This window comes from Saccostrea echinata, unplaced genomic scaffold (assembly GCF_033153115.1).
Source record: "Saccostrea echinata isolate AGI-Se365-2 ecotype Australia unplaced genomic scaffold, CSIRO_AGI_Sech_v1 ptg000029l, whole genome shotgun sequence".
NCBI classification, from domain to species: domain Eukaryota; kingdom Metazoa; phylum Mollusca; class Bivalvia; order Ostreida; family Ostreidae; genus Saccostrea; species Saccostrea echinata.
In genome coordinates, this window is record NW_026889778.1 from 44,795,305 (window position 1) to 44,814,201 (window position 18,897).

An 18,897-nucleotide genomic window follows, 5' to 3' on the forward strand; every position below is an offset into this window, starting at 1 on the left:
ATATTCACTGAAGGATGTATTGTGTCTCAACATTTTTTTTTTCTCCCAATTTGGGGGCATTGTACGCCGAATTTGATAAAATTTATTAATTTCGGCCAAATAATTCAACATTATTTTCAGAGATGTTTCAACGTCTGAACAGAAGGCATCTTTTCGAAGAATGTAGGTGGCCGTGAAAACGGCCGTTTGCTTTAGGACTTGAAATACAGCTTAAAATTAAGCACGCTCTCCACGAATACGTCTGGCCAGCTGGATGTCTTTGGGCATGATGGTTACTCTCTTGGCGTGAATGGCGCACAGGTTGGTGTCCTCAAAGAGACCAACAAGGTAAGCTTCGCTTGCTTCCTGTAAAGCCATGACAGCTGAACTCTGGAAACGCAAGTCGGTCTTAAAATCCTGAGCGATTTCCCGGACCAAGCGCTGGAATGGCAGCTTCCTGATGAGAAGCTCAGTGCTCTTCTGGTATCTCCGAATTTCACGGAGGGCGACAGTTCCTGGCCTGTATCTATGCGGTTTCTTAACGCCACCCGTGGCTGGTGCGCTTTTACGAGCAGCTTTGGTAGCGAGCTGTTTTCTGGGGGCCTTGCCTCCTGTAGATTTTCGTGCCGTCTGCTTGGTACGTGCCATCCTATCTCCTCAGATTATTCAAACTCGAATGAATGAAGTAGCAGTGTTGCGCCGTGAACTTATATATCTTTGTAAGCTCAAGTTGAAAATCGCTGCGGTCTACCAGTCGGCTTAGTCGATTGGCTGGTGCCCGCAGTAACACTCGCTACGATTAGTCAGGTGAACGAGATGACCATTGGCTACGTCTGTAGGTAGTTTCAATCCACAGAATTGCCCCAAAAGAAAAAGAAAATCAAGTCGGTTTTTGACACATGATTTCACTGCAGATACATATAGTCAAATATTTTTTTTTTTAAATATATTTATGGTGAATAATGGGGATGAATGTAACGTCAATTGAATAGAAAATAGAATTATTTATTATATATATATATACATATATTTTCAATTCGTTATTGAAGCAAAATGCATTTTCGAAAAATATATATTATATATTTCTTGTCATTATTTCCTCCTACCATTATCTGAACAAGCCCAGTAATATTACTAAGTATCATGATACTTGCAGATAATCAGAATGGTGCATATAGGATGAACAGGAATTACCCTGTTGCAAAAACAAGAACAAAACAAATAATACAAATAAATGAATAATTAATTAAATGAATGAATAATTAAATAAATGAATGAATGAATAAATGAAAAGAATAAATAAATGAAACGAATAAGAATGTATGTATCTGTCTTTCAATAGGTACGCATAAACTTTTATTCCATTCGTTCCACATTTGATTCCAAATAAAGTGGGGAAAAAAAAAAAAAGAAAAAGAAAAATAATAATAATAATAATAATAATAATAATAAATAAATAAATAAAATAAATTAATAAATAAAATAAAATAAAATAAAATAAAATAAATTAATAATAATAATAAAACTTCAAAAAAAAAAAAAAACAAAACAAAACAAAAACAAAAACAAACAAATATACTAGAATGATAACACTAATAATAATGGCCATATAGTTAGCGTAGGCGTTGTGATGTGGAAAAAGTAAAATTTTATTTACTTGAGGGAGGGTATGTAAACAAATTAAAAACTGACTTTTGTTTCTTCTTCTTCTCAGAAACAGCATGTTAATATTATCATGACTTTGCAATTTGCTTCCAGTCGAAGACAAATAAACTATGTGTAATAGGTAAGTGTACTTCTTGTTTATTCATTTTGTGTTTCCATTAGTACATGTATGTAATAGAGGCATCTTTTCTAAAAATGTTGGTAGCCCTGAAAAGGGCTTTTGTAATTGGTTTAAGACAATTGGCAGTCTACGCCTTGGTGGCTTTCTTTGGGGTTTTTGACTTCTTGGCTGTGGCTTTCTTGGGCGCTTTGGTTTTCGTAGGCTTTGGAGCTGCCTTGGCTTTCTTGGGAGACTTAGTAGCTGCTTTCTTCTTGGGAGACTTGGCCTTCTTGGGTGCTGCAGGTTTCTTAACAGCCTTTTTCTTTTCTGTTGGCTTTTTCTCCCCGGTTGTCTTCTTGGGTTTGGTCGTTTTCTTGGGCTTGGCAGCCTTAGGTTTGGTGACTTTTTTGGTCTTGGGTTTCTTCTCCGTCTTGGGCTTCTCTCCCAGCTTGAAGGAACCACTGGCACCTGTACCCTTGGCCTGTTTGAGAACTCCCTTCTTGACTCCGTTCTTGAGGGCCATCTTCAGATGGGTGTTGACACTAGAGGCGTCATTACCGACTTTGTAGTTGCCCATGATGTACTTGAGAATAGCTTGTCTCGAGGAACCTCCGCGCTCCTTCAGGGCAGCCACAGCAGCGCTGATCATCTCGATGTACTTGGGATGGGCGGGAACCGTCTTGGGTTTGGAAACCTTCTTCTTGGCGGGGGATTTTGCTGGTGCGGCGTCTGCCATAATTTTTTTGTCCTGTTTTCTACAACTGATGTGAACGACGTTATCGACGATAAGGAAATGAATGAAATCACCTCCGCCGATGGCCTTATTTGAGTGGCGGTGAGCGCGGACCTCCGTGAAAACTCCCCAATTGTCGACAGCGTAGAGGATTGAACTCGTCAAACTTTGTGTTTCAATACCTGTTATTTTTCCGATATTGTCCTCCCAATTTTACTTAATTTTCTCAAATATGTCACTGTGCGTTTTCTTGAAATATTTTCCTACATAACTGTTTTTGTTGAAGGTTCTTAATCTGTCATTTTAAAGGAGGAATTGTCTGTTGATTCTGAAAATGCGCTGTTCCCTGGAGCCCAGAAGCGACTAATTTTGATTAAAACACGAAAACAAGAGGAATAGAACACGAGTAAGGGATTGAAGTACTTACTACATTGCTATGTGATAAAACATACATGTACATTTCTTTCAATTGTCTTCCATGTTACTTAAAATCCGAATGAAAATGCAAACATTCGGCACAAACACGCGCACAATGGATAGTGATGTGTGCCTTGCATTTCATATGAAATGGAGAGAAAAAAAACAACAAACAAAACAACCAAAAAAAAAAACAAACAAACAAACAAACAAAAGGGTCATATGAAGAGAAATCACGGAATCTCACAAATTGTTGAATGTTCAAATATATATCTAATATACTTTCTAGATCAGTGGATGTTCACCCCCTTAAAGGGACAACATATAATTTCTTTTCGAATATTTAAATACATGACACCTACTTTATAATTATAACAGCGAGGACACCGGGAAGATCCAGACCGTACGTAACGTACCACATTCGGTGGTACAACGTCTGAATTTCTCAGTATAATTATATCATAAGAATATACATAACTGACATCCTTGTAAATTACATGAAAAAAAAAATCACATAAAAAGGGCGTGTATTTAATAATTGTAGAACACTCACTTAATTAGTAGTTATACATAAGAGAGAGACAGAGAGAGACGAACAAGGCGAATAATGGGAGTAGCTTATTCATTGATATTAATTTGTTTCTTGTAATTTACACACACAAATAATTGAGTACATGTAAATAAACAGAATGTGGTCAAAAGCCAATGTATTTAAAATCTATATCTTTCAAGTTGAACAAGACAACCAGTATATAATACAAGACAATACAATACATTGATACAAGCATCAAATTGGTTGCACACTTTCCACGTGCAGATCATGATTCCCTGCATCTATATGTCACGTGAAGATGCAGATGTGCTGCACGGCGCAGTGATGGACATCGCAATAAATGTAAAGTGTTGAAAAAAATGTCGTTTAGTCATTCGCATCGGTAGTCTATTCGAAAGAAAATTTACTACCAGTTTTTAATTGTGTTAGTACTGTAAGTATCCGGAAACTGGCATCGAGTTGCTTTTATTCACTCTTATTATGGGAAGCACACTTTTTTGAATAAGAACATTCAAGACATAATATAAACCACATCTTCTTATTCTTATGAGATTCTTATATTCATAACTTTTATCTTTTTTATCAGTTAGGAATTTTGTCTAAATAATCATCATATAAAACAATAGCGAGGGAAAAAAAAAAAAAAAAAAACATTAAGGATTTAACTGGAGTTACAGATCTTTTGAATATGTTAATAAAATAATGATCATATTTAAAAATATTTGTATCAAAGGAAAAAAAATTGAAAGTTAGATCGCCATGTTAGATGATTTTCGCAGTTTCTAGTCTTAATCGGTCAATGAAATGGTTTTTTTTTTTTTTTCTTATCTCTTTGTTGAGTGAGCATTCAAGTAATACGTGAGAATTCAACATTTGTACGCAGGCCTATAAGGTTTGGATTCAACTGCCTATAACGAGAAAGAAAAAACGTACATATACGAATATACATGCGAGTCAATTTTAAAATTTATTGCTTTTGTTATTAACTTAATACATTTATTTATCATTAAATATATAACACTTTCTTTGATGTTTGATCTCTGTTCTGTGTTGAAAATTATTGAATTCGTGTGTTTCTATTATTTTCTAGCTATAATAATTGTTTACGTTTCAACTCGTTTGTAATGTAGGTATCTTTTCGAAAAGCTTATGTGGCCGTGAAAACGGCCGTTTGGTTTTGTGCTGCACACAACACAACTATAGGATCTTTTTACTTGGCGGCTTTCTGTGTCTTTTTGGGAAGGAGCACCGCTTGGATGTTGGGCAGGACACCACCCTGCGCGATGGTCACGCCGGACAGGAGTTTGTTCAATTCTTCGTCGTTGCGGATGGCCAGCTGCAGATGACGGGGAATGATTCTGGTCTTTTTGTTGTCGCGGGCAGCGTTGCCTGCCAACTCCAAGACTTCTGCGGCCAAGTACTCAAGAACGGCAGCCAAGTACACGGGAGCGCCTGCTCCCACTCTCTCGGCGTAGTTGCCCTTTCTCAGCAGACGGTGAATACGACCCACGGGGAACTGCAGTCCGGCGCGGGAAGAACGGCTCTTGGCCTTCCCCTTCACTTTGCCTCCTTTGCCACGTCCAGACATTCTTAACGGTTATGTTCTTTCGTGTACAGTCAACGAATAATCCAGCGACGCCCGCACGCACCAATTTAAACAACCAAGCGGATCCAACGGTGCTGCCAATTAACGCGTCGCTCTGTTGTGCCTTTAGGTGAAATCCGAACAAGTAATGTTTTCTCGGAGGTCCGTGATAACGGCCGTTTGTGTTTGTTTTAAACTTCTGTCTTGACTGTCAAACTGAATTCTTTAGCCTCCAAATCCGTACAGGGTGCGTCCTTGGCGCTTCAAGGCGTAGACCACGTCCATAGCTGTGACGGTCTTTCTCTTGGCATGCTCCGTGTAGGTCATCTCGGATCACGTTCTCCAAGAAAACCTTAAGAACTCCACGAGTTTCCTCGTAGATGAGACCGGAAATACGTTTGACACCACCACGGCGAGCAAGACGGCGTATGGCTGGCTTGGTGATACCCTGGATGTTGTCTCTCAAGACTTTTCTGTGTCGCTTAGCGCCTCCTTTTCCAAGACCTTTTCCTCCTTTGCCACGTCCAGACATGTTATAAGTTCAGTCAGTAGTACTGTTCTGATGAACTGATCATGCGTAATTGCCTAATTTATAGTCCAAATTGAGGACCCGTGAGAGCGCACGATGCTTTGAAAAGTTCGGAACGTTACCAAAGCGGTATTGTGACAAGCTTTACGATTGGTCAGCTTGGCATGATGGGAATGTTTACATTTCTTGCCCCACAGGAATTTTAACCACATTTAATTAATTTTGATTCTTTAATTTCTTCACATATAGGCAAGTTTATGTTCAATTTATTCACCTAAACCAAAATATTGGTACGTGGAGGTACATATATACATTTTATACAAACTGGTATACAAAACAACAACAACAAAAAAAAAAAAAAAAAACATGACAGAAAATGAATAAAAATGATAAAGAGAGAGAGGGGAATTATATCAAGCAGGACAGACAGCATCATAATTTTTTAGGATAAACATACACAATTTTTTGTTTTGTTGTTGTTATTTTTTTTATTTCAGTATTTTTTGCTTTGAGTTTAACAAAATAAATACCGTTGTTGCCGAATGATAATTAAAACGTGGGTGGGTGGGTGGGGATTAAGTTATTCAAAGGAAAGGGGTGTGACAGATAACACCGAAATAATACAAAATGTAGAAGCTGAATGAAACTTTTGATTCTCATTCATTTATGATATCTAGTTATAGATGTGATCATTTATTTGATTTCCTCTTTTCTCAGTTAATTTTCAAAGGCAACTTTAAGCAGTGACCAAACCGGCTTTATAAATGAGCCTTTTTCATTTTATTACACGCCACGTTAGAACGAATATCGTTATATTTGACGTTGTTTAGAAATCAATAAAAATCATACTTTGAATATAAATGAAATACGGAATTGCAGTTCTGAAATGCATGTACTCGCATATGTGCATAGCTGTAGAACTAATGAGATGAAGTTGTAATACTGTTATTATTTTTTGCTTCGACACATTCCATCATTTTCTATTTAAATAATTGTGCTATTTTCTAATTTATTTCGCAAAATTCTTGAATGTATTCTAGAGGGGCAGGTTGATGGACTTGTACAAAATATAGTTTCAAGATGTGTAGACAACTTCTACAACAAATTGATGATGACAATAGTACTATGAAATTGTCTAGCATTGTGCTCTTTCATAATTTATGTAATTATATATATGCAAGGCACAGATATATTCACTGAAGGATGTATTGTGTCTCAACATTTTTTTTTTTTTTTTTTTTTTCCCAATTTGGGGGCATTGTTCGCTGAATTTGATAAAATTTATTAATTTCGGCCAAATAATTCAACATTATTTTCAGAGATGTTTCAACGTCTGAACAGAAGGCATCTTTTCGAAGAATGTAGGTGGCCGTGAAAACGGCCGTTTGCTTTAGGACTTGAAATACAGCTTAAAATTAAGCACGCTCTCCACGAATACGTCTGGCCAGCTGGATGTCTTTGGGCATGATGGTTACTCTCTTGGCGTGAATGGCGCACAGGTTGGTGTCCTCAAAGAGACCAACAAGGTAAGCTTCGCTTGCTTCCTGTAAAGCCATGACAGCTGAACTCTGGAAACGCAAGTCGGTCTTAAAATCCTGAGCGATTTCCCGGACCAAGCGCTGGAATGGCAGCTTCCTGATGAGAAGCTCAGTGCTCTTCTGGTATCTCCGAATTTCACGGAGGGCGACAGTTCCTGGCCTGTATCTATGCGGTTTCTTAACGCCACCCGTGGCTGGTGCGCTTTTACGAGCAGCTTTGGTAGCGAGCTGTTTTCTGGGGGCCTTGCCTCCTGTAGATTTTCGTGCCGTCTGCTTGGTACGTGCCATGCTATCTCCTCAGATTATTCAAACTCGAATGAATGAAGTGGCAGTGTTGCGCCGTGAACTTAATATATATCTTTGTAAGCTCAAGTTGAAAATCGCTGCGGTCTACCAGTCGGCTTAGTCGATTGGCTGGTGCCCGCAGTAACACTCGCTACGATTAGTCAGGTGAACGAGATGACCATTGGCTACGTCTGTAGGTAGTTTCAATCCACAGAATTGCCCCAAAAGAAAAAGAAAATCAAGTCGGTTTTTGACACATGATTTCACTGCAGATACATATAGTCAAATATTTTTTTTTTAAATATATATATGGTGAATAATGGGGATGAATGTAACGTCAATTGAATAGAAAATAGAATTATTTATTATATATATATACATATATTTTCAATTCGTTATTGAAGCAAAATGCATTTTCGAAAAATATATATTATATATTTCTTGTCATTATTTCCTCCTACCATTATCTGAACAAGCCCAGTAATATTACTAAGTATCATGATACTTGCAGATAATCAGAATGGTGCATATAGGATGAACAGGAATTACCCTGTTGCAAAAACAAGAACAAAACAAATAATACAAATAAATGAATAATTAATTAAATGAATGAATAATTAAATAAATGAATGAATGAATAAATGAAAAGAATAAATAAATGAAACGAATAAGAATGTATGTATCTGTCTTTCAATAGGTACGCATGAACTTTTATTCCATTCGTTCCACATTTGATTCCAAATAAAGTGGGGGGGAAAAAAAAGAAAAAAAAATATTAACAATAATAATAATAATAATAAATAAATAAATAAAATAAATTAATAAATAAAATTAAATAAAATAAAGAAAATTAATAATAATAATAAAACTTCAAAAAAAAAGAAAAGAAAAAAAAATACTAGAATGATAACACTAATAATAATGGCCATATAGTTTGCGTAGGCGTTGTGATGTGGAAAAAGTAAAATTTTATTTACTTGAGGGAGGGTATGTAAACAAAATAAAAACTGACTTTTGTTTCTTCTTCTTCTCAGAAACAGCATGTTAATATTATCATGACTTTGTAATTTGCTTCCAGTCGAAGACAAATAAACTATGTGTAATAGGTAAGTGTACTTCTTGTTTATTCATTTTGTGTTTCCATTAGTACATGTATGTAATAGAGGCATCTTTTCTAAAAATGTTGGTAGCCCTGAAAAGGGCTTTTGTAATTGGTTTAAGACAATTGGCAGCCTACGCCTTGGTGGCTTTCTGTGGGGTTTTTGACTTCTTGGCTGTGGCTTTCTTGGGCGCTTTGGTTTTCGTAGGCTTTGGAGCTGCCTTGGCTTTCTTGGGAGACTTAGTAGCTGCTTTCTTCTTGGGAGACTCGGCCTTCTTGGGTGCTGCAGGTTTCTTAACAGCCTTTTTCTTTTCTGTTGGCTTTTTCTCCCCGGTTGTCTTCTTGGGTTTGGTCGTTTTCTTGGGCTTGGCAGCCTTAGGTTTGGTGACTTTTTTGGTCTTGGGTTTCTTCTCCGTCTTGGGCTTCTCTCCCAGCTTGAAGGAACCACTGGCACCTGTACCCTTGGCCTGTTTGAGAACTCCCTTCTTGACTCCGTTCTTGAGGGCCATCTTCAGATGGGTGTTGACACTAGAGGCGTCATTACCGACTTTGTAGTTGCCCATGATGTACTTGAGAATAGCTTGTCTCGAGGAACCTCCGCGCTCCTTCAGGGCAGCCACAGCAGCGCTGATCATCTCGATGTACTTGGGATGGGCGGGGACCGTCTTGGGTTTGGAAACCTTCTTCTTGGCGGGGGATTTTGCTGGTGCGGCGTCTGCCATAATTTTTTTGTCCTGTTTTCTACAACTGATGTGAACGACGTTATCGACGATAAGGAAATGAATGAAATCACCTCCGCCGATGGCCTTATTTGAGTGGCGGCGAGCGCGGACCTCCGTGAAAACTCCCCAATTGTCGACAGCGTAGAGGATTGAACTCGTCCAACTTTGTGTTTCAATACCTGTAATTTTTCCGATATTGTCCTCCCAATTTTACTTAATTTTCTCAAATATGTCACTGTGCGTTTTCTTGAAATATTTTCCTACATAACTGTTTCCGTTTAAGGTTCTTAATCTGTCATTTTAAAGGAGGAATTGTCTGTTGATTCTGAAAATGCGCTGTTCCCTGGAGCCCAGAAGCGACTAATTTTGATTAAAACACGAAAACAAGAGGAATAGAACACGAGTAAGGGATTGAAGTACTTACTACATTGCTATGCGATAAAACATACATGTACATTTCTTTCAATTGTCTTATATGTTACTTAAAATCCGAATGAAAATGCAAACATTCGGCACAAACACGCGCACAATGGATAGTGATGTGTGCCTTGCATTTCATATGAAATGGAGAGAAAAAAAACAAAACAAAAACAAAACAACAAAAAAAAAAACAAACAAACAAACAAACAAAAGGGTCATATGAAGAGAAATCACGGAATCTCACAAATTGTTGAATGTTCAAATATATATCTAATATACTTTCTAGATCAGTGGATGTTCACCCCCTTAAAGGGACAACATATAATTTCTTTTCGAATATTTAAATACATGACACCTACTTTATAATTATAACACCGAGGACACCGGGAAGATCCAGACCGTACGTAACGTACCACATTCGGTGGTACAACGTCTGAATTTCTCAGTATAATTATATCATAAGAATATACATAACTGACATCCTTGTAAATTACATGAAAAAAAAAAAAATCACATAAAAAGGGCGTGTATTTAATAATTGTAGAACACTCACTTAATTAGTAGTTATACATAAGAGAGAGACAGAGAGAGACGAACAAGGCGAATCATGGGAGTAGCTTATTCATTGATATTAATTTGTTTCTTGTAATTTACACACACAAATAATTGAGTACATGTAAATAAACAGAATGTGGTCAAAAGCCAATGTATTTAAAATCTATATCTTTCAAGTTGAACAAGACAACCAGTATATAATACAAGACAATACAATACATTGATACAAGCATCAAATTGGTTGCACACTTTCCACGTGCAGATCATGATTCCCTGCATCTATATGTCACGTGACGATGCAGATGTGCTGCACGGCGCAGTGATGGACATCGCAATAAATGTAAAGTGTTAAAAAAAATGTCGTTTAGTCATTCGCATCGGTAGTCTATTCGAAAGAAAATTTACTACCAGTGTTTAATTGTGTTAGTACTGTAAGTATCCGGAAACTGGCATCGAGTTGCTTTTATTCACTCTTATTATGGGAAGCACACTTTTTTGAATAAGAACATTCAAGACATAATATAAACCACATCTTCTTATTCTTATGAGATTCTTATATTCATCACTTTTATCTATTTTATCAATTAGGAATTTTGTCTAAATAATCATCATATAAAACAATAGCGAGGGGGAAAAAAAAAAGAAGAAGAAACATTAAGGATTTAACTGGAGTTACAGATCTTTTGAATATGTTAATAAAATAATGATCATATTTAAAAATATTTGTATTAAAGGAAAAAATTGAAAGTTAGATCGCCATGTTAGATGATTTCCGCAGTTTCTAGTCTTAATTGGTCAATGAAATGGGTTTTTTTTTTCTTTTCTTATCTCTTTGTTGAGTGAGCATTCAAGTAATAAGTGAGAATTCAACATTTGTACGCAGGCCTATAAGGTTTGGATTCAACTGCCTATAACGAGAAAGAAAAAACGTACATATACGAATATACATGCGAGTCAATTTTTAAATTTATTGCTTTTGTTATTGACTTAATACATTTATTTATCATTAAATATATAACACTTTCTTTGATGTTTGATCTCTGTTCTGTGTTGAAAATTATTGAATTCGTGTGTTTCTATTATTTTCTAGCTATAATAATTGTTTACGTTTCAACTCGTTTGTAATGTAGGTATCTTTTCGAAAAGCTTATGTGGCCGTGAAAACGGCCGTTTGGTTTTGTGCTGCACACAACACAACTATAGGATCTTTTTACTTGGCGGCTTTCTGTGTCTTTTTGGGAAGGAGCACCGCTTGGATGTTGGGCAGGACACCACCCTGCGCGATGGTCACGCCGGACAGGAGTTTGTTCAATTCTTCGTCGTTGCGGATGGCCAGCTGCAGATGACGGGGAATGATTCTGGTCTTTTTGTTGTCGCGGGCAGCGTTGCCTGCCAACTCCAAGACTTCTGCGGCCAAGTACTCAAGAACGGCAGCCAAGTACACGGGAGCGCCTGCTCCCACTCTCTCGGCGTAGTTGCCCTTTCTCAGCAGACGGTGAATACGACCCACGGGGAACTGCAGTCCGGCGCGGGAAGAACGGCTCTTGGCCTTCCCCTTCACTTTGCCTCCTTTGCCACGTCCAGACATTCTTAACGGTTATGTTCTTTCGTGTACAGTCAACGAATAATCCAGCGACGCCCGCACGCACCAATTTAAACAACCAAGCGGATCCAACGGTGCAGCCAATTAACGCGTCGCTCTGTTGTGCCTTTAGGTGAAATCCGAACAAGTAATGTTTTCTCGGAGGTCCGTAACAAGCTTCTCCTCCTACTCGCATATAAATAGTAAATTTTACCATTTCACTTTATTCATCTCTTCAGTTTGACCTGTCAACTTGAGATCATGCCACCCAAAGTCGGATCCAAAGGCGCCAAGAAAGCAGTCACCAAGGCCAAGACACCGAGGAGCACAGACAAGAAAAGGAGGAAGAGGAGGAGGGAATCTTATGCCATTTACATCTACAAAGTCCTAAAGCAGGTGCACCCTGACACTGGTGTTTCCAGCAAGGCCATGAGCATAATGAACTCCTTCGTCAACGATATCTTTGAGAGAATCGCTGCCGAAGCCTCTCGTTTGGCCCACTACAACAAGCGATCTACAATCACAAGCAGAGAGGTCCAGACTGCTGTCCGTCTCCTTCTGCCCGGTGAACTGGCCAAGCACGCCGTATCTGAGGGCACCAAAGCCGTCACCAAGTACACCAGCAGCAAATAATCTCATTTTGCAAGTACACACACCAAACGGCCCTTTTAAGGGCCAACTAATTTTTTAGAAAAGATACCTTCATATTACATGCGTTATTGAGACACAAATAATATGTACGAGTGTTACAATGTGAATGCATGTGCTCGTAAAAGTGGCAAACGTATAAAAATCCCACATTGTTTACAACTGATTATAATAACAGAAGTAGGATAAATAAAGAAATACAAGTAGGTATTATTATATGAATGAGAGCCAAATTTTATTCACAAATAACTTGAATGTACAACCAAGCATATATCTGAAATAACTGTATCTTCAAATATAAATAAAATACAAGCATGCGAGGTCCATCTGATGTACACAAAATCCTGGTTCATTTGTCCTCTGTATACTGAATTAATTATCAGCGTACATTATATAATTGATAATAAAGTATCTCAATTCAGCTAATATCAATGAAACAGATAAATAAATTCAAGACCCCCCCCCCTCCCCTTTCTTTGACATTGACATATTGGAATTTTCAATCAGTAATTATACATCAATAAAAGTGCAATGACCAAAATGCGATAATTATACATTGACAATTAATTGTCTAACATTAGTCATAATTGTTAAACAAGAAAAAAAAGCATGTCACTCAGCGCCAGTTGGTACCTGTCATTGTCGGTAGATCGATCCCTCAAAATAATACTCAAGACAGCAGCATTATTATTTTAATATATGATTATAATAATAAAAAAAAATTAAATAATATATACTGTTTGTGTGTGTTTATTCAATATTTCTTGTCCAAACCTAAATTCAATACATATTTGTTGCTCTGTATATAGTTTTGAGGAAATATTACGACATAAAGGGTCTTACTCTGTTATTGTTGTGTATTTATTTTACCACTTACAACCATTCTGTATTCAACTTTGTACAGTGAATATCTGTATAACAAGTACTCAGTAAGTAAATGTCTGTCTTAACGATGTTTTAGAGGCATCTTTTCGAAAAATTTGGGTGGCCGTGATAACGGCCGTTTGTGTTTGTTTTAAACTTCTGTCTTGACTGTCAAACTGAATTCTTTAGCCTCCAAATCCGTACAGGGTGCGTCCTTGGCGTTTCAAGGCGTAGACCACGTCCATAGCTGTGACGGTCTTTCTCTTGGCATGCTCCGTGTAGGTTACAGCATCTCGGATCACGTTCTCCAAGAAAACCTTAAGAACTCCACGAGTTTCCTCGTAGATGAGACCGGAAATACGTTTGACACCACCACGGCGAGCAAGACGGCGTATGGCTGGCTTGGTGATACCCTGGATGTTGTCTCTCAAGACTTTTCTGTGTCGCTTAGCGCCTCCTTTTCCAAGACCTTTTCCTCCTTTGCCACGTCCAGACATGTTATAAGTTCAGTCAGTAGTACTGTTCTGATGAACTGATCATGCGTAATTGCCTAATTTATAGTCCAAATTGAGGACCCGTGAGAGCGCACGATGCTTTGAAAAGTTCGGAACGTTACCAAAGCGGTATTGTGACAAGCTTTACGATTGGTCAGCTTGGCATGATGGGAATGTTTACATTTCTTGCCCCACAGGAATTTTAACCACATTTAATTAATTTTGATTCTTTAATTTCTTCACATATAGGCAAGTTTATGTTCAATTTATTCACCTAAACCAAAATATTGGTACGTGGAGGTACATATATACATTTTATACAAACTGGTATACAAAACAACAACAACAAAAAAAAAAAAAAACATGACAGAAAATGAATAAAAATGATAAAGAGAGAGAGGGGAATTATATCAAGCAGGACAGACAGCATCATAATTTTTTAGGATAAACATACACAATTTTTTGTTTTGTTGTTGTTATTTTTTTTATTTCAGTATTTTTTGCTTTGAGTTTAACAAAATAAATACCGTTGTTGCCGAATGATAATTAAAACGTGGGTGGGTGGGTGGGGATTAAGTTATTCAAAGGAAAGGGGTGTGACAGATAACACCGAAATAATACAAAATGTAGAAGCTGAATGAAACTTTTGATTCTCATTCATTTATGATATCTAGTTATAGATGTGATCATTTATTTGATTTCCTCTTTTCTCAGTTAATTTTCAAAGGCAACTTTAAGCAGTGACCAAACCGGCTTTATAAATGAGCCTTTTTCATTTTATTACACGCCACGTTAGAACGAATATCGTTATATTTGACGTTGTTTAGAAATCAATAAAAATCATACTTTGAATATAAATGAAATACGGAATTGCAGTTCTGAAATGCATGTACTCGCATATGTGCATAGCTGTAGAACTAATGAGATAAAGTTGTAATACTGTTATTATTTTTTGCTTCGACACATTCCATCATTTTCTATTTAAATAATTGTGCTATTTTCTAATTTATTTCGCAAAATTCTTGAATGTATTCTAGAGGGGCAGGTTGATGGACTTGTACAAAATATAGTTTCAAGATGTGTAGACAACTTCTACAACAAATTGATGATGACAATAGTACTATGAAATTGTCTAGCATTGTGCTCTTTCATAATTTATGTAATTATATATATGCAAGGCACAGATATATTCACTGAAGGATGTATTGTGTCTCAACATTTTTTTTTTTTTTTTTTTTTTTTTTTTTTCCAATTTGGGGGCATTGTTCGCTGAATTTGATAAAATTTATTAATTTCGGCCAAATAATTCAACATTATTTTCAGAGATGTTTCAACGTCTGAACAGAAGGCATCTTTTCGAAGAATGTAGGTGGCCGTGAAAACGGCCGTTTGCTTTAGGACTTGAAATACAGCTTAAAATTAAGCACGCTCTCCACGAATACGTCTGGCCAGCTGGATGTCTTTGGGCATGATGGTTACTCTCTTGGCGTGAATGGCGCACAGGTTGGTGTCCTCAAAGAGACCAACAAGGTAAGCTTCGCTTGCTTCCTGTAAAGCCATGACAGCTGAACTCTGGAAACGCAAGTCGGTCTTAAAATCCTGAGCGATTTCCCGGACCAAGCGCTGGAATGGCAGCTTCCTGATGAGAAGCTCAGTGCTCTTCTGGTATCTCCGAATTTCACGGAGGGCGACAGTTCCTGGCCTGTATCTATGCGGTTTCTTAACGCCACCCGTGGCTGGTGCGCTTTTACGAGCAGCTTTGGTAGCGAGCTGTTTTCTGGGGGCCTTGCCTCCTGTAGATTTTCGTGCCGTCTGCTTGGTACGTGCCATGCTATCTCCTCAGATTATTCAAACTCGAATGAATGAAGTGGCAGTGTTGCGCCGTGAACTTATATATCTTTGTAAGCTCAAGTTGAAAATCGCTGCGGTCTACCAGTCGGCTTAGTCGATTGGCTGGTGCCCGCAGTAACACTCGCTACGATTAGTCAGGTGAACGAGATGACCATTGGCTACGTCTGTAGGTAGTTTCAATCCACAGAATTGCCCCAAAAGAAAAAGAAAATCAAGTCGGTTTTTGACACATGATTTCACTGCAGATACATATAGTCAAATATTTTTTTTTAAATATATATATGGTGAATAATGGGGATGAATGTAACGTCAATTGAATAGAAAATAGAATTATTTATTATATATATATACATATATTTTCAATTCGTTATTGAAGCAAAATGCATTTTCGAAAAATATATATTATATATTTCTTGTCATTATTTCCTCCTACCATTATCTGAACAAGCCCAGTAATATTACTAAGTATCATGATACTTGCAGATAATCAGAATGGTGCATATAGGATGAACAGGAATTACCCTGTTGCAAAAACAAGAACAAAACAAATAATACAAATAAATGAATAATTAATTAAATGAATGAATAATTAAATAAATGAATGAATGAATAAATGAAAAGAATAAATAAATGAAACGAATAAGAATGTATGTATCTGTCTTTCAATAGGTACGCATGAACTTTTATTCCATTCGTTCCACATTTGATTCCAAATAAAGTGGGGGGAAAAAAAAAGAAAAAAAAATATTAACAATAATAATAATAATAATAAATAAATAAATAAAATAAATTAATAAATAAAATTAAATAAAATAAAGAAAATTAATAATAATAATAAAACTTCAAAAAAAAGAAAAGAAAAAAAAATACTAGAATGATAACACTAATAATAATGGCCATATAGTTTGCGTAGGCGTTGTGATGTGGAAAAAGTAAAATTTTATTTACTTGAGGGAGGGTATGTAAACAAAATAAAAACTGACTTTTGTTTCTTCTTCTTCTCAGAAACAGCATGTTAATATTATCATGACTTTGTAATTTGCTTCCAGTCGAAGACAAATAAACTATGTGTAATAGGTAAGTGTACTTCTTGTTTATTCATTTTGTGTTTCCATTAGTACATGTATGTAATAGAGGCATCTTTTCTAAAAATGTTGGTAGCCCTGAAAAGGGCTTTTGTAATTGGTTTAAGACAATTGGCAGCCTACGCCTTGGTGGCTTTCTTTGGGGTTTTTGACTTCTTGGCTGTGGCTTTCTTGGGCGCTTTGGTTTTCGTAGGCTTTGGAGCTGCCTTGGCTTTCTTGGGAGACTTAGTAGCTGCTTTCTTCTTGGGAGACTCGGCCTTCTTGGGTGCTGCAGGTTTCTTAACAGCCTTTTTCTTTTCTGTTGGCTTTTTCTCCCCGGTTGTCTTCTTGGGTTTGGTCGTTTTCTTGGGCTTGGCAGCCTTAGGTTTGGTGACTTTTTTGGTCTTGGGTTTCTTCTCCGTCTTGGGCTTCTCTCCCAGCTTGAAGGAACCACTGGCACCTGTACCCTTGGCCTGTTTGAGAACTCCCTTCTTGACTCCGTTCTTGAGGGCCATCTTCAGATGGGTGTTGACACTAGAGGCGTCATTACCGACTTTGTAGTTGCCCATGATGTACTTGAGAATAGCTTGTCTCGAGGAACCTCCGCGCTCCTTCAGGGCAGCCACAGCAGCGCTGATCATCTCGATGTACTTGGGATGGGCGGGGACCGTCTTGGGTTTGGAAACCTTCTTCTTGGCGGGGGATTTTGCTGGTGCGGCGTCTGCCATAATTTTTTTGTCCTGTTTTCTACAACTGATGTGAACGACGTTATCGACGATAAGGAAATGAATGAAATCACCTCCGCCGATGGCCTTATTTGAGTGGCGGCGAGCGCGGACCTCCGTGAAAACTCCCCAATTGTCGACAGCGTAGAGGATTGAACTCGTCCAACTTTGTGTTTCAATACCTGTAATTTTTCCGATATTGTCCTCCCAATTTTACTTAATTTTCTCAAATATGTCACTGTGCGTTTTCTTGAAATATTTTCCTACATAACTGTTTCCGTTTAAGGTTCTTAATCTGTCATTTTAAAGGAGGAATTGTCTGTTGATTCTGAAAATGCGCTGTTCCCTGGAGCCCAGAAGCGACTAATTTTGATTAAAACACGAAAACAAGAGGAATAGAACACGAGTAAGGGATTGAAGTACTTACTACATTGCTATGCGATAAAACATACATGTACATTTCTTTCAATTGTCTTATATGTTACTTAAAATCCGAATGAAAATGCAAACATTCGGCACAAACACGCGCACAATGGATAGTGATGTGTGCCTTGCATTTCATATGAAATGGAGAGAAAAAAAACAAAACAAAAACAAAACAACAAAAAAAAAAAACAAACAAACAAACAAACAAAAGGGTCATATGAAGAGAAATCACGGAATCTCACAAATTGTTGAATGTTCAAATATATATCTAATATACTTTCTAGATCAGTGGATGTTCACCCCCTTAAAGGGACAACATATAATTTCTTTTCGAATATTTAAATACATGACACCTACTTTATAATTATAACACCGAGGACACCGGGAAGATCCAGACCGTACGTAACGTACCACATTCGGTGGTACAACGTCTGAATTTCTCAGTATAATTATATCATAAGAATATACATAACTGACATCCTTGTAAATTACATGAAAAAAAAAAAATCACATAAAAAGGGCGTGTATTTAATAATTGTAGAACACTCACTTAATTAGTAGTTATACATAAGAGAGAGACAGAGAGAGACGAACAAGGCGAATCATGGGAGTAGCTTATTCATTGATATTAATTTGTTTCTTGTAATTTACACACACAAATAATTGAGTACATGTAAATAAACAGAATGTGGTCAAAAGCCAATGTATTTAAAATCTATATCTTTCAAGTTGAACAAGACAACCAGTATATAATACAAGACAATACAATACATTGATACAAGCATCAAATTGGTTGCACACTTTCCACGTGCAGATCATGATTCCCTGCATCTATATGTCACGTGACGATGCAGATGTGCTGCACGGCGCAGTGATGGACATCGCAATAAATGTAAAGTGTTAAAAAAAATGTCGTTTAGTCATTCGCATCGGTAGTCTATTCGAAAGAAAATTTACTACCAGTTTTTAATTGTGTTAGTACTGTAAGTATCCGGAAACTGGCATCGAGTTGCTTTTATTCACTCTTATTATGGGAAGCACACTTTTTTGAATAAGAACATTC

General features: G+C 37.2%; 7 protein-coding genes and 1 pseudogene across 7 annotated transcripts; 1 reads left to right on the forward strand and 7 right to left on the reverse strand.

Moving 5' to 3' along the window:
- Positions 1–216: 216 nt before the first annotated feature.
- Positions 217–2,480, reverse strand: LOC133194878 (histone H3-like). The gene is made up of 2 exons (XM_061330778.1): positions 2,058–2,480; positions 217–582 (listed from the first exon to the last, which is right to left on the reverse strand). Exons 1-2 carry the CDS (start codon positions 2,478–2,480, stop codon positions 217–219), a joined length of 789 nt encoding a protein of 262 aa, XP_061186762.1.
- Positions 2,481–4,657: 2,177 nt separating this feature from the next.
- On the reverse strand, positions 4,658–5,035 carry LOC133195372 (histone H2A). Its single transcript, XM_061331213.1, has one exon. It carries the CDS (start codon positions 5,033–5,035, stop codon positions 4,658–4,660), a length of 378 nt encoding a protein of 125 aa, XP_061187197.1.
- A 222-nt stretch (positions 5,036–5,257) lies between these two features.
- LOC133195373 (histone H4-like) lies at positions 5,258–5,564 on the reverse strand (annotated as a pseudogene).
- Positions 5,565–6,976: 1,412 nt separating this feature from the next.
- On the reverse strand, positions 6,977–9,205 carry LOC133194876 (histone H3-like). Its single transcript, XM_061330776.1, has 2 exons — positions 8,783–9,205; positions 6,977–7,342 (listed from the first exon to the last, which is right to left on the reverse strand). Exons 1-2 carry the CDS (start codon positions 9,203–9,205, stop codon positions 6,977–6,979), a joined length of 789 nt encoding a protein of 262 aa, XP_061186760.1.
- Positions 9,206–11,390: 2,185 nt separating this feature from the next.
- Positions 11,391–11,768, reverse strand: LOC133195374 (histone H2A). The gene has a single exon (XM_061331215.1). The coding sequence runs from the start codon at positions 11,766–11,768 to the stop codon at positions 11,391–11,393; it is 378 nt and encodes a 125-aa protein (XP_061187199.1).
- Positions 11,769–12,023: 255 nt separating this feature from the next.
- LOC133195375 (histone H2B-like) lies at positions 12,024–12,395 on the forward strand. Its single transcript, XM_061331216.1, has one exon. It carries the CDS (start codon positions 12,024–12,026, stop codon positions 12,393–12,395), a length of 372 nt encoding a protein of 123 aa, XP_061187200.1.
- A 1,064-nt stretch (positions 12,396–13,459) lies between these two features.
- On the reverse strand, positions 13,460–13,771 carry LOC133195376 (histone H4). Its single transcript, XM_061331217.1, has one exon. The coding sequence runs from the start codon at positions 13,769–13,771 to the stop codon at positions 13,460–13,462; it is 312 nt and encodes a 103-aa protein (XP_061187201.1).
- Positions 13,772–15,187: 1,416 nt separating this feature from the next.
- LOC133194877 (histone H3-like) lies at positions 15,188–17,411 on the reverse strand. The gene is made up of 2 exons (XM_061330777.1): positions 16,989–17,411; positions 15,188–15,553 (listed from the first exon to the last, which is right to left on the reverse strand). The coding sequence occupies exons 1-2, from the start codon at positions 17,409–17,411 to the stop codon at positions 15,188–15,190; spliced, it is 789 nt and encodes a 262-aa protein (XP_061186761.1).
- Between the last annotated feature and the right edge of the window lie 1,486 nt (positions 17,412–18,897).

What these genes read in the sequence shown, in the direction of transcription:
- LOC133194878 (XM_061330778.1), bottom strand. Translation starts at nt 2,480, where the DNA reads ATGGCAGACGCCGCACCAGCAAAATCCCCCGCCAAGAAGAAGGTTTCC. An exon ending in CAACAGAAAAGAAAAAGGCT is followed by an intron (nt 583 to 2,057) that starts GTTAAGAAACCT and finishes ACAGGAGGCAAG; the next exon opens with GCCCCCAGAAAACAGCTCGC.
- LOC133195372 (XM_061331213.1), bottom strand. Translation starts at nt 5,035, where the DNA reads ATGTCTGGACGTGGCAAAGGAGGCAAAGTGAAGGGGAAGGCCAAGAGC.
- LOC133194876 (XM_061330776.1), bottom strand. Translation starts at nt 9,205, where the DNA reads ATGGCAGACGCCGCACCAGCAAAATCCCCCGCCAAGAAGAAGGTTTCC. An exon ending in CAACAGAAAAGAAAAAGGCT is followed by an intron (nt 7,343 to 8,782) that starts GTTAAGAAACCT and finishes ACAGGAGGCAAG; the next exon opens with GCCCCCAGAAAACAGCTCGC.
- LOC133195374 (XM_061331215.1), bottom strand. Translation starts at nt 11,768, where the DNA reads ATGTCTGGACGTGGCAAAGGAGGCAAAGTGAAGGGGAAGGCCAAGAGC.
- LOC133195375 (XM_061331216.1), top strand. Translation starts at nt 12,024, where the DNA reads ATGCCACCCAAAGTCGGATCCAAAGGCGCCAAGAAAGCAGTCACCAAG.
- LOC133195376 (XM_061331217.1), bottom strand. Translation starts at nt 13,771, where the DNA reads ATGTCTGGACGTGGCAAAGGAGGAAAAGGTCTTGGAAAAGGAGGCGCT.
- LOC133194877 (XM_061330777.1), bottom strand. Translation starts at nt 17,411, where the DNA reads ATGGCAGACGCCGCACCAGCAAAATCCCCCGCCAAGAAGAAGGTTTCC. An exon ending in CAACAGAAAAGAAAAAGGCT is followed by an intron (nt 15,554 to 16,988) that starts GTTAAGAAACCT and finishes ACAGGAGGCAAG; the next exon opens with GCCCCCAGAAAACAGCTCGC.